Below are 13919 nucleotides of genomic sequence, written 5' to 3' on the forward strand. Positions count from 1 at the left end.
TTAGATCTCTCCTCACACAACGCATTCCTACTTAATTGCTTTATGCTCGTGTTTCCCGGTATTTATCTGTTTCCAACAACAAGGATAGCATTGCTGTTAAAGCTCTTGAATAAAGTTATACTAAATCAGTTTTATATCAATTACTGCAGAGAAATAAGTTTGGTACCATTAATAAAAATTAAGTACTGTATGTAAATAGGTAGTTTTAAGAATATCAAAAAGTTAACCTTGCTCTTTAAACATTAAGCTGTTGGGCCCAGGACCATATTGTGATGCTGCACCCCATATTCTTCATAAAAATATTGTTATAATATGAATATGTCATAACTAAGATATGTTTCATGCAAGATGGATCATGTGAGATATCATTGGAAAGGTTATGATTTACTGATGTGATTATCCAACTTGTATGCATGTATCATTTCTGTATCTGAAGTTAGGAATATTGACTATGTAGCAGTTACAACTGTGTGTGTACTTGGGGAAATGCCCACCAGACAGTAGGCAATCAGCCTGGATGGTTCCATTAAGAAGGACAATAGGGCTTTGAAGATACTAATCTCCCACCTTCCTGAGAAGCTTCCTGGGATGCTGCTTTGACTCTACAAAGTCATGTGGTCATGTTGTCTGGTACAGGGTCTCATCTTGAGCGGATATTTTTCCACTGGAAAGAGGATGGGCTAGGAAACAAAAGATTCCCGCCATATGTAAATCCTATTTAAGGCTGGGGAGTGAGTTAATCTAGGCTCTTCTCGACTCCCGCCCCGGCCAAGAAGGAAGACTGCTGAAAACACCTGAAGAAACAAAGGAACTAAAAGCTGGGGGAAAGAGAGGGTGAGCCCAGGCAAGACAGATCAGCCTGTAAAAGGAATCCCTGGAGATTTAAGCTGCAAGGAGTGCAGTTTACCTTCAAGAAACTCTGCAACCTGCTTGAAACAACGTTTAGGGTGAGAAATTATTATTTGTAGCCATGCATAATGACAGGTTTCAGAGTAGCAGCCGTGTTAGTCTGTATTCGCAAAAAGAAAAGGAGGACTTGTGGCACCTTAGAGACTAACCAATTGGTACTAACCACAAGTACTCCTTTTCTATTTGTAGCCAGTATTCCTTAGTGTATTAAGTTTAGTTTGCGCTTTTGGTTTTATTTCCTCAGTAATCTGCTTTGTTCTGTTTGCTATCCCTTATAATCACTTAAAATTTACCTTCTGTAGTTAATAAACTTGTTTTTTGTTTATTCCAAAACCGTTTTGTGCAATTCATAATGGGGGGGGGAAGCTGTGCGTATCTTCCTCCACGTTGAGCGACGGGGTGAATTTCATGAGCTTGTGCTGTGTATAGTTCTATACAACACCATACAGAAGAATTTTGGGTTTACACTCCAGAAGGTATGTGCACCAGACTGATGGGCAATTCTCTGAGCTGAGCCCTCCCACACAGAGCTGATTGCAAACTCTGTGTTATTCTTCAGCTGGATGTGTCCCTACCCGTGTGTGTGCTGGATGGGGGCTTGAGAGCCTGACACAGCAGCAAGAGTGGGGTGGACCCAGTCTGGTGAGACAGGCAGGTTCAGTGGGACCCCAGCACATCAGGTGGCACCCCAGGAAGGGGGGGTCCAACCCATCACACATCTTTCTCTGTATCTATCTGTACAGCACCAAGTATGTCATCAGTGCTCTGTTAATACCACCACCAACGCAAATTACAACAGACACACTGCATGTATTTTGACGTAACAGTTTACCTTTGGATTAAAGTATCTGCAGGACTGTGGCTGTGATCCTCCAAATAAGGCAATGCGGTAATCGTGTTTTTTTCTTCGTGGCCGGGTGCCCTCCACTAGCTCTTCTCTGTCCTCTGGAGACAGCAGATGATATCGCATTCCACCTACAAGGAAATCCATGCAGTTTGTGCACAAAGGTATGTATGCATATGATAATTGAAGAGAAACGAATTTTAAGCTATGTTTTCCAAATATCCAGCATTTTTCTTAAGCCTACTTTTCATTCATGAAAATATTCACCAATTTTTTCCATTTAAGAGAGAATATATAGTATAACCAGGGTTCTCAACCTTTTCCTCTCTAAGGCCCCCCTCAACATGCTATAAACACTCCAGGGCCCAGCGGAGGGGGGGTGTAGAAGGGAAGGAGGGGGAGGGGGCTCAGGGCACTTCTTTTTCTGGGGGGGAAGGGACAGGGGCCAGTGGTCCAGAAAGGGAGTGCCATCCTCCACTCCGACTCACCTCAGCAGGCCACCCACCAGTCTGGGTTGGTGGCGGTGGCAGGGTGGGGTGAACAAAAAATTATAACTCAAAGGTGGGAGCTTATCTCAAAAAGTTTGAAAACAGCTTAGGGCACAGGAAGGGGGTAGCTAGGGACTGCGTGCAGGCAGGGGGGTAGCTCAGGGTTCAGGGAGAGAGTAGCTAGGGGCTGTGTGCAGATGGGGTAGCTCAAGGTGCAGAAAGGGGGTAGCTGGGGCTGTACACACAGGGGGTGGCTGTGCGTGCAAGGAGAGGGGTAGCTGGGGCTGTGTGCAGGCAGGGGGTAGCTCAGGGTACAGGGGGGGGGCATAGCTCAGGGTGCAGGAAGAGGAGGAGTACTAGGGGCTGTGTGCTGGGGCGGGTCCTGTTCCTGGAGGCGTCTGCCGGCCATGGAGTCGATTCTCCCCACCCGGGCGGCTCTTACCAGCTGCCTCTGTGGGAGGAGAGGGGGCTGGGACTCAGGAGCTGAGGAGCAGCTTTAACTCGGGGCACCAGCAGGAGAGGAAGGAACGCTGCACTTGCCTGAGGAAGGAACACTGCGGCTGCCTGCTCCATGGCACCAGCCAGAGCAGCAGCTGCCCCGCACTGCCTGGTGTAATGGCAAAAACAGCAGCCAACACATTTTCCCCACCAATAGCAGTTATCTACTGAGCCTGCTCCGTTCGGGTGAGCATGCTCAGTACAACCTAGATAGGAAATTCTGCCAGGGAGCTGTTTGTGCCAATACATCGGGTCCCCAACCCCGCGGGGGGCACCGGGGATCGGGGCTTCAGCCCTGCGCCTCCCAGGAGTCCCAGCTTCAGCTCTGGGGGGGGGGGGGGGCCCTGGCGGGGATTGGGGCTTCAGCCCCTTACTTCCCGGCTTGAGCCCCATGGGGGGTGCTAGGACTCGGGGTCCGGGTTTCAGCCACGGGGCCCTGCAGCCCCCTTGAAAGGGCTTGCAGACCCCCAGTTGGGAAACGCTGTAGTGGAACATAGGGATAGGACAGATGCCCAGTTTTAGGATCCATGTCAGACAGGTCCAGCAATGTCAAAATAAAACAAGGATAAAAGGTGCCTGCATGCTCTATTCCAGTTTAAAAATCTATCCATTTAGTTAAAGGCATAACTGAAAGTTACCACAGGGGAACTGGCAGAAGGAAACATGCATAGAAAAGGCAGACCTGGGAAGTCCAAAAGTAGAAGTATAAGAAAAGAGAAACCTGACCAGCAAAATTTAAATAGGGGATACAAGCATGCTAGAAAGACATTGACTTGTTTTTAGTCTCCAGCTAACACCACAGAGGAGAGCTAGCTGTCTGCATTCCCCTTCTCATCAACAAAACCAAACCAAACCAAAACCTTAGTTTACCTGTGGCAACAGTATAAGACCTTTTCAAAGATAATGCAAGCACTTACTTTACTGTCTGTTTAGGAAATATTCTGGTATGTCCAAAAATTTTACTAATATCAGCAGTGGTATAACTTGTCTCCTCAACCCTGCACCTGCTTTATACCAAAAGCTCTAACCTCCATTTGGCTTTATTGAGAGTCAAGATCACTCAACACCCTGAAGGATGAAGACTTAAGTTTGTAAGAGTTAGGTTAGCAGGAGAAGAATGGCTGTGTGTTGCTTTTAAAGCAGTGCTATGTAGTTTATTCCAGCAGTAATTGAAAGGCTAAAATTAAATTTGGATCTTCTTTCCAAAAACCTGAATAATGTTTATGAATATCTGGATTCATCACTGGCATTTGATGAAGTTTTAGGGATTGCATTAGGAATCCATGTCAGGAAGTGGGGGTAGGAGGATTTGCCCCTCCCTGTTTTGTTTTTTAAATGTATTCATTTAAATAAACACACACTATGTCAAAGAGATATTTCATTCAGCACTTTTAGAATGCTGTATCTTTAGTCCCAATTGTCAGCCTGCATTAGTACCAGAGATAGTGGAGCATAGGTTTAATTTTCTTAAGTCACCTAGGGAAGCTTCATAGGCTCAGACATTTTGACATAAACTTTTCTTATTAATTCCAATCTAAACCTGAGAAATATTAAAGTTATTAGCTAGTCTCAAAAGTGCACTAACCCTCCCAATTATCCCTAATAATCTTGACAAGGAAGCCACATTTCATTACTTATCACTAAGTTGGGATCATTTACTGCTGACTTTCATTTCTTTTCTCATTATATCTGTTATACTCTAATAGGTGCTATTTATTTGACAAGCAATTAATCAACTTCAGCTAAACGAGACACCCTAGAAGGCATACAGTTATTGCCAATTTAAACTAAAATATAGTGAAAAATATTTTCACATTAGATTAAGCAACAGTCAGAGAGCAAAAAAGAGTTATGTATCTGAACTGATTGTATGGAATATTAAAATGTGCAACTCGGAGGCAACTTACTGATCACCATTTTAAGGCATTCAGGGTTATCCTGAATAAGTGGCTCAGCTTGTACCGTTTTACTTAAGAAGTTCTTCGATATAAGAGGAAATCTGACTTTAGCAAGGATGTCGACCATGTATGGCTGGCGGTTAGGTTCATCGTACTTCAGCCACCTGACTGCTGCATCATAAACCTAAAACACAAAAACAAAACCCAGAAAAGTAACTAAAGCTTCAAAACAGTTTCTTGTGTAGCTGAAATAGAGTTGCCAAGTTGGTAATATTTAAAAACCGGACACTCTGGCAGGAATGCCGAAACCTCACCGTCCTGCCTCTTCCCCAGGCTCTGTTCCCATCCACTCCTCTTTCCCTCTCCCCCACGTCGCTCGTTGCTTTTCCCCTTCCCTGCCACCCAGGTCAGAATGGACTCGCCTACAGAGCCGAGGAGTTGGAGCAGCCCAACGCAGGAAGGTGGCAGCCCCAGCTGAGTAGGGGCTGGTGCAGGTGATGACCCAGCGCCTCCCCGCCAGAAGTAACCAGACTTTGGATGACTGGTCAGTAGATCTAACTGGACATTGCCAGGTCCCCTTTTCGACCGAACTTTCTGATTGAAAACCAGGCACCTGGCAACCCTACATTGAAAGTTCATCTAATTTATGATTCCACAATGTGTGAATTTCACAAAAATGTGAAAAACCCAACATACTTTAATGCTAAACAAAATAAATGTATTACTTTGGGATAAATACAGCCTACAAAGGCTTCAGATTTTGAGCGGTCTATAAAAACCAATTCTATTTTCAAATAAAAGGCTCAATCCTGAAAATTCTTATTCACCTGAATAGCCCTACTAATATCAAGTCTACTCATGAGCATAAGGATTTGTATGACCAGGACCAAAGCAAAAGGCAGATGTTATAATACAACACAAGATTTATAACCCTGCCCTTACTTGACATACCTTGTAACTTTTTTTTTTTAATAATGTTTCTAGTCTACAATGTGAGGGAGATTTCAATTATACTGGAATTTTGTGTCTTGGAACATATTTATATTATTTTTATTCCACATTACAATAGCACCTTTGTTAGGAGGGCCCCCTCAAATAAAAGTTATTTAAAACAATTAACAGCAGATTACTGCAAATTTAACATTTCAGTAAGTTAACTTGGTAAAGAACCCAAGTATGCCAATATGCAACACGTGGGCATTTTTTCTGTTGTCACCTTGGGTGAAGTTTAAAGAAAAAAGCATCCAGGGTTTGCATGCTAAAATAACTGAACAAACAGTTGCTGCATTTACATACAGGAATGCAAAGTGTTTCTTTGCTTTATCTAGTGTGTTTACACTGGACAGTCTCTGCTTTAAATAATAGTTATGACTGGTCATGCTGTCACAACACACTTGAGCTGAAAACTGACCATAACAAGTAATTAGAGTTCAAATTGGATGAGTATTCTGCCACCAAACCCCTTTGCCACATTCTGAATTACTAAGGTCAAAGGACTGTCCCCGTGACCAGACTAAAACATTTCAGTTATAATCTTTACTTATGAACTATAAATCAGAAAATAAGGGTGAATGAAAAAAAGATAGGTTTATTACTAACCCTTCAGACTAAGTAAACCCAACAGATGTATAATTGGAACAGAAAACATGATATACACTTATTGATGGAAACATATACAGGAAAAATATGAAAGGTAGTTTATAACTAAACCAACTTTCCTTAGCTAAAGCTAAATGCACTCTGGAGTGGTACACAAGCTACTGTGTGTACAAAGATCATCCGGATACCCCAACAAACACCCTTCATGCAGGAGTGGTTGGCTGGCAGACAGTTTGAGAGTAAATTCCCTTTGATAATACAGAACAATTTATGCAACTTAAATCTTTTCATACCCACTTTCCTAGAGGCTTTTTATGCAGGCTAAGTTCTTCCTACACAAAATCTTTTACAACCTAGCTGAGCTGGAGCTCACCCTCTCAGCTTAGGGCTTTAACTCTATTCTATTAGTTAGCTAAGCCTGCAAACAAAAAAAAACCAAAACCACAACCAAACCCAACCTCCTCTAAAATACTCCAACGCTTTTGGAACTTGCATTTCTAGTTTCTAGGGTGTTACTCTGTGGTCTCAGTGTTTCCATGCCCACAGCTAGAACTCTCAAGTTTCACTCATTTCCACAATTTGTAGCAGTCAGTTCTCATGTTCTTACCACTCAACATTTAAAAAACAAAACAAAAGACCACACACAGACTTTGATAGAAACTGAAGCTTCGTTGTTTAATCTTGCCCAAGCAAATTCACATAGTTTTATGTAGCTGCAAAGACTGGCTAGAAAACAACATGCAGAAGCAGTATCTGCAGAGTCCTACATTCCAAATGGGATGGAGTGAAGACAACAACTTTTAGGGCCATCAACAACGGCAGTAATTCTTTTTACTGAATGGTCTTCTGGCTCCTTTTAGCTGCCTACAAGCATTGTCTTGGATCTTCTATCTAGTCAATCTCATTTCTTTCTCCATTTCCAGGTTTCTTGAGTGCTCTGTCCATTCCAGTTACATAGATTCCTCTTCCAACTCAGCTCATGTACTATGGCTAAGGATAGAATTCTGTCGCAGAGGTCACGGATTCCATGACTTCAACAGCTTCAGCCCACCGCACAGGCCAGTCGGTCAGTCCCCGGAGGGGCTCCCAGTGTTAGTCTTCCCCCTCCCCCAGGTATTTTTAGTAGAAGTCACAGATAGATTGTGGACTTCAGTGAATTTTTGTTATTGCCTGTGACCTGTCTGTGACTTTTATTAAAAATACCTGAGACAAAAATCTTAACCTTAACTACAGCAATGGAGGCCATATATCAGTTGTTCCCAAACTTTTGTACTGGTGACTCCTTTCACATAGCTAGCCTCTGAGTGTGACCCCCCCCCCCCCTTATAAATTAAAAACGCTTTTTTATACATTTAACACCATTATAAATGCTGGATGCAAAGCGGGTCTTGGGGTGGAGGCTGACAGGTCGCGACCCCCCATGTAATAACCTTGTGACCCCCTGAGGGGTCCCAATCCCCAGTTTGAGAACCCCTGTCATATATGGACCTGGATAGACAGAACTCTTTCCATAATCCCCTCCTTATTTCCTTGAAGCCATCCTCACAACTACACAGCTTCCCACACCTGAAATGCTGCCCTGTATTTGTTTTTGTCTGAATTAGACTGAAAGATTTCTGGGTCAGGATTCATAAGTTATTCCACGATCTGTGAAGCACTATGGAAATAGTAAATGTAATACAGTGTAAATCAGTGTTTAATCATTTCAATTGATGTATTTAGCTGGTAGAAGACATATTTTATTAAGAAAACTGGAGTCTTACCTGATCTTCTGCCCTTACAGTCAGTGTGTCCTGGTTCAGGAGATGTGTCACACGTTTAACATCCAGCTGTAGAAACTCATCTGTCTTGTAAACCTCAGTGAAATGTTGATGGATAAAGTCATCTGCAGTGGCCTTCAGTTCTGGACAGTCTAGGCATTCTGCTAATACACTTATACCTATACAGGGAGGTGGAAAATATAAAAAGGTGTTAGACATTTCCCAAAGTTTGTATTTCAAGAAGTTTTCATATATGCCAATGGAATAAGTATCCCTGAAATTATGGTATTTTTATTACTTACATAGCACACAGTTTTACCCATAGCACCCACAACTCATCTGCAATTCAAGCTGAAAGAACTAAATGCTTCTCTTCTTCTGAAACTGGAGGCAAACACAAACTTATGGATTTATCTCAGTGGAAAGAAGGGAAAGAAATACTTCTACCACAATGGAATGCTATTCCACTTTTGGTTCCCAATCCTGTACAAGCCCATAATTGGATGAGGTTAACGGGTCTCTTCACAGGCAGGGCTGGTTGTAGAATTGGGACCTCAGTTTATAATGAGAATGACATCTGTTCCTCAAGAAGAGTCACGAACATGACACTATAATCTTCATTTCTGTTAAACAGGATCCTATACTTAAATCCACTGAACCTCTTATAAGAAATATTGTTTGTAGAAGCTACTCTGAAACTTGAGTTTATCTAGGTGGGATAAGTGTTTTAGTAATATTTTGCAGTTCATAAGTTTCCAAGTGAAGTCTCAAAAGTTTATGGCATATTGAAGGAGATATACCTGATTTGTGCAAATTCTGTTGTCTTTTAAAAAGAAAAACATCCCGCTCATTATCATTTTAAAAGTATTCTTTGAAAAATGCCGCATCTGTGTTAAAGTAATCTCTTACCAAGACAGTTTGAAGCATCCACTTGCTCTTTCAAAAAATCCACACACATTTTTTTCACAGGTTCTATTTGATATTGGTTTGCTGCATCTAGTAAAGACTGGACGTTATTGCTATTAACGGAAATTCTGCAAAACACATTTAGTGTAAAATGAGCACCACAAACTACCAAGCTACTGGTGTTTAAAACATTTAAACAAAGTTATGCAAAAACATTTGTAAAATTATTTCCCAACTCTTTCCCAGACAGCTTTACCTTACATTTAAGTGTGAGATGTATTCTTCTTTTAGGTCCTTTCCTGCCCTCCCTTAATACAATAACTTACATAACAATAAGCAAATAAAGACAAGCTGGAACCACTGATCCTGAATTCTAAAGGATGATTCTTAACCTCTGGACATTTGTAAGAGCCTGATCTTGCAACCCTCATTTGTACAATTAGCCCTTATACAAGTGGTAGCAGATTGAAGGAATGGACCATCTCTTCATCAAGTGTCACCCCACAGCCCTTTTAGCCCAAATAAGCTCCATATACACAATCCAGATGACTGAAGTACTATTTAAAAGCAGAAGAGAAAAGAAATATTGTTATGAAGTTTACAGAGCTACCCATCTAATCTTCCTAGAAACATTTGCCCCAGTCCTGCAAGCTATTCTGCATAAGCAGACTCCGGTGATCAGTGCCCAAGCAGAGCTCCACTGATGTTAACGGGGCATAAGCTGGGCCCTACCCACAGAGAGCAGCTTGCAGGATCCGAGCCTTTGGTATCTCTTTCACAGAGGTAAATATCAATCAGTTTTAGGTGCTCTCAGACTGATGTTTAGAGACTCCATGTAGTAATGCAAACAGCACATTTAGGCATTTGAGAATGTTCATTTAGAAACAAAAACAAAAACTTGCCAATTATATATTCAATTAAAAAAAAAGGTTCCTAACCTGGAACAATAGAAACCCTGTTTTATTAAGTTACCTCACTATGGCCCTGATCACACAAACACGTTAGAGTTTAACTACACACACTGAAGCTATGTCTACACATGGAACTCACGGTGTGGATTCCCTGCTCGCGTACACGTAATTTTCTAGTTCGACTCAGCTTGCACTCTGCACAGCTCAGATGAGAGCTCGCGCAAGCATGGTTACACGAGCCCTAGTGTACACATAGACACACATAAACCTTGTATCCTAAATGGGCCTAAGTGTTTTCAGGATCAAGGCACGCTAACATTTTAGTGGGAATAATATTTGAATGACAATGGTACAGAGAAAAAAAGTTTACCAATGTTAACAAATTTTAAGGAAGACTGAAATAAGGAGCTATGAATAGTAACAAGTTGCTGAACTACACACTGTTTTTTCTTGGAGATTTTATCTTTTATAAATGGCACACAAAGCTGTCAACTTTCTGGAAAAAATGACGAACTTTTAAATAACAAGCTACCTCGCAGTATAAGCAAACTCCACAAGCTGTTCAATAATGTCAGGCTCTGCATCTTTTAGCTCCACCTCAAAGGACTTTGATTCAAGCATATTTGCTGCAATGAAAAAAGTAACAATAGAACTACATCAGTCTATCACTCTCTGAGCAGTTATTTTTCCACCAGTCACAAAAAGCAGCAGTAAAGCAACTATACCAAGGGGAAAAACCTTAAAACAAAAACAAAACCAGCATTCCCAGAACCTAAATATTCACACATAGGAACTTTTTAAATAGAAAAAAAAATTAATTTATACTTTACCATCATATAAAAGTTTATTGCTAATATTCCAATAATAACTTCACTTTTGTAAACTCTACTCACATTTAAGAACATAAGAACTTGGGCTGTCGATTAATCGCAGTTAAGTCACGCAATTAACTCAAAAAAAACCAACAACCAAATCACAATTAATCGCAGTTTTAATCACACTGTTAAATACCAATTTAATCACACTGTTAGAATACCAATTAAAATTTATTAAATATTTTGGATGTTTTTCTACATTTTCATATGTATTGTATTCTGGTGTGTATTATTTTTTTATTACAAATATTTGCACTTTAGAAATAAAATAAATAGTATTTTTCAATTTACCTCATACAAGTACTGTAGTGCAATCTGTCTTGAAAGTGCAACTTACAAATGTAGATTTTTTTTTGTTACATAACTGCACTCAAAAACAAAACAATGTAAAATTTCAGAGCCTACAAGTCCACTCAGTCCTACTTCCCGTTCAGCCAATTGCTAAAACAAACATGCTTGTTTACATTTACAGGAGATAATGCTGCCCTCTTCTTATTTACAATGTCACCTGAAAGTGAGAATAGGCATTTGCATGGCACTTTTGTAGCCCGCATTGCAAGATATTTATGAGCCAAATGCGCTAAAGATTCATATGCCCCTTCATGCTTCGGCTGCCATTCCAGAGAACATACTTCCATGTTGATGAAGCTTGTTAAAAAAAAGTGTGTTAATTAAATTTGTGACTGAACTCCTTGGGGGGGGGGAAATTATATGTCCCCTGCTCTGTTTTACCCACATTCTGCCATGTATTTCATGTTATAGCAGTCTCAGATTATGACTCAGCATATGTTCATTTTAAGAACACTTTCACTGCTGATTTCACAAACACAAAGAAGGTACCAATGTGAGATTTCTAAAGATAGCTACAGCCCTTGACCCAAGGTTTAAGAATCTGAAGTGCCTTCCAAAATCTGAGAGGGACTGTTATACCAATAAATTAAAAACCAGCAGGATCTTATTAAAGGGGAAAAAGCAAAATACCACATTTATTGCGAATACAGAAAGAATCATAGTAAGCAGTTATAGTTTAACATTCAATCTCATATTTATTCACACATTCATTCATATACACACACACACAGGTTCTGCAAGGTTGTTATCATAGTTACCAGCCTTAGAGTTGCTCATGCCAAGCCACTGGCCAGGTGGCCTGGACATGAGGAGGGAGCAGGGCCTTGTCAGATGCTCATCTGATGCTCCTGGAAGTTGGTTTGCAGAATCAGACCCCCAAAGTTCTCACTTTCTAGAGTCCATTTTTATAGGAATTTCTTCCTAGGCCAGTCTATGGGAATTGCTTCATCATGCTCTTGCTGAATCAATCAGCAGATAGCACATTCCTGACGGCTCCGTGCTGCTAGATGTTATCTTGTTCTTTAAAAAGAAGGAGTACTTGTGGCACCTTGGAGACTAACCAATTTATTTGAGCATGAGCTTTCGTGAGCTACAGCTCACTTCATCGGATGCATACCGTGGAAACTGCAGAAGACATTATATACTCACAGAGACCATGAAACAATACCTCCTCCCACCCCACTGTCCTGCTGGTAATAGCTTATCTAAAGCGATCATCAAGTTGGGCCATTTCCAGCACAAATCCAGGTTTTCACACATTGTGAAGAGAGTGGTCACTTTGGATGGGCTATTACCAGCAGGAGAGTCAGTTTGTGGGGGGGGGGGGGGTGAGAAAACCTGGATTTGTGCTGGAAATGGCCCAACTTGATGATCACTTTAGATAAGCTATTACCAGCAGGACAGTGGGGTGGGAGGAGGAATTGTTTCATGGTCTCTGTGTGTATATATAATGTCTTCTGCAGTTTCCATGGTATGCATCCGATGAAGTGAGCTGTAGCTCACGAAAGCTCATGCTCAAATAAATTGGTTAGTCTCTAAGGTGCCACAAGTACTCCTTTTCTTTTTGCGAATACAGACTAACACAGCTGTTACTCTGAAACCTGTCATCTTGTTCTTTGGTTCTCCCATTCTTGAGGCTGTTGGGTGGATTCCAGTCTGCCCTCCGGGGGTCCTCTGGTTATTTCCACTTGACGCCTTCTTCAGCCGATGGACACTGGATTCTTAGGCTGGCACCTCCCTGATCATTCAGTTATTATCCACACCAAGCATCCATCCACATACATCCTCTATCTCTATTTTAATCACAATTGTTAATACAACAAAAGGGCGGGGAGTCTTTGGGTGCTGTTTCTGTTGTTACAGACTCAAAGCAATACTCTCTCTCTGTGTGAATTGCTTTGAGAACAGACTGTCTTAGAATGTACTAACACAATTAGCAGCTTGCAGATTTCACACAGAGGGAGAGAAACAGTACCAAAAACCAAGAGACCTCTTAATTAGTAATACCCTGGAATTTAAACTCTGAGGAATCAAACTCATGTGTGATTTTAATACAGAACTTCTTTAATATGATCCAACAGGACGAGGTGTGGAGCATGCTTTCAGAAGTCCGAAAAGAGCAACACTGCAATGCGGAAACTACAGAACCTGAACCACCAAAAAAGAAAAATCAACTTTCTGCTGGTGGCATCTGACTCAGATAATGAAAATGAACATGTGTTGGTCCGCACTGCTTTGGATTGTTATCGAGCAGAACCCATCATCAGCATGTCCTCTGGAGTAGTGGTTGAAGCATGAAGAGACATACAAATCTTTAGCGCCTGTGGCTCAAATATCTTGTGACGCTGGCTACAACAGTGCCACGAGAATGCTTGTCCTCACTTTCAGGTGACACTATAAACAAGAAGCAGGCAAGCATTATCTCCCATAAATGTAAACAAACTTGTTTGTCTGAGCGATTGGCTGAACAAGAAGTAGGACTGAGTGGACTTGCAGTCTCTGAAATTTTACAAAAATGATTGGGGTATGGAATGGCTTCCGTATGAGGAGAGATTAATAAGACTGGGACTTTTCAGCTTGGAAAAGAGTTGACCAATGGAGGGAGGAGGAGGGGGGATATGGTAGAGGTCTATAAAATCATGACTGTGTCAAGAAAGTAAATAAGGAAGTTTTATTTACTCCTTGTCATAACACAAGAACTAGGGGTCACCAAATGAAATTAATAGGCAGCAGGTTTAAAACAAACAAAAGGAAGTATTTCTTCATGCAATGCACAGTCAACCTGTGGAACTGTTTGCCAGATGATGTTGTGAAGGCCAAGACTATAACAGGGTTCAAAAAAGAACTAGATAACTTCATGGAGGATAGGTCTATCAATAC

The 13919-nt window shown here is 41.3% G+C and overlaps 1 protein-coding gene across 1 annotated transcript in view; it reads right to left on the reverse strand.

The window, feature by feature from the left end:
* The window catches only part of KLHL7 (kelch like family member 7), a 43360-nt gene that overhangs the window by 18367 nt on the left and 11074 nt on the right, over positions 1 to 13919 (reverse strand). Inside the window, exons 3-7 of the mRNA XM_084620479.1 lie at positions 10346 to 10439; positions 8906 to 9030; positions 8000 to 8175; positions 4647 to 4821; positions 1742 to 1884 (exon numbers count right to left, since the gene is read on the reverse strand). Coding sequence (XP_084476605.1) covers positions 1742 to 1884; positions 4647 to 4821; positions 8000 to 8175; positions 8906 to 9030; positions 10346 to 10439 — 713 coding nt within the window. The remainder of the gene's footprint in view (positions 1 to 1741; positions 1885 to 4646; positions 4822 to 7999; positions 8176 to 8905; positions 9031 to 10345; positions 10440 to 13919) is intronic.

The sequence above is a fragment of the Lepidochelys olivacea genome (genome assembly GCF_965140295.1).
Source record: "Lepidochelys olivacea isolate rLepOli2 genome assembly, chromosome: 2".
Taxonomy (NCBI): domain Eukaryota; kingdom Metazoa; phylum Chordata; order Testudines; family Cheloniidae; genus Lepidochelys; species Lepidochelys olivacea.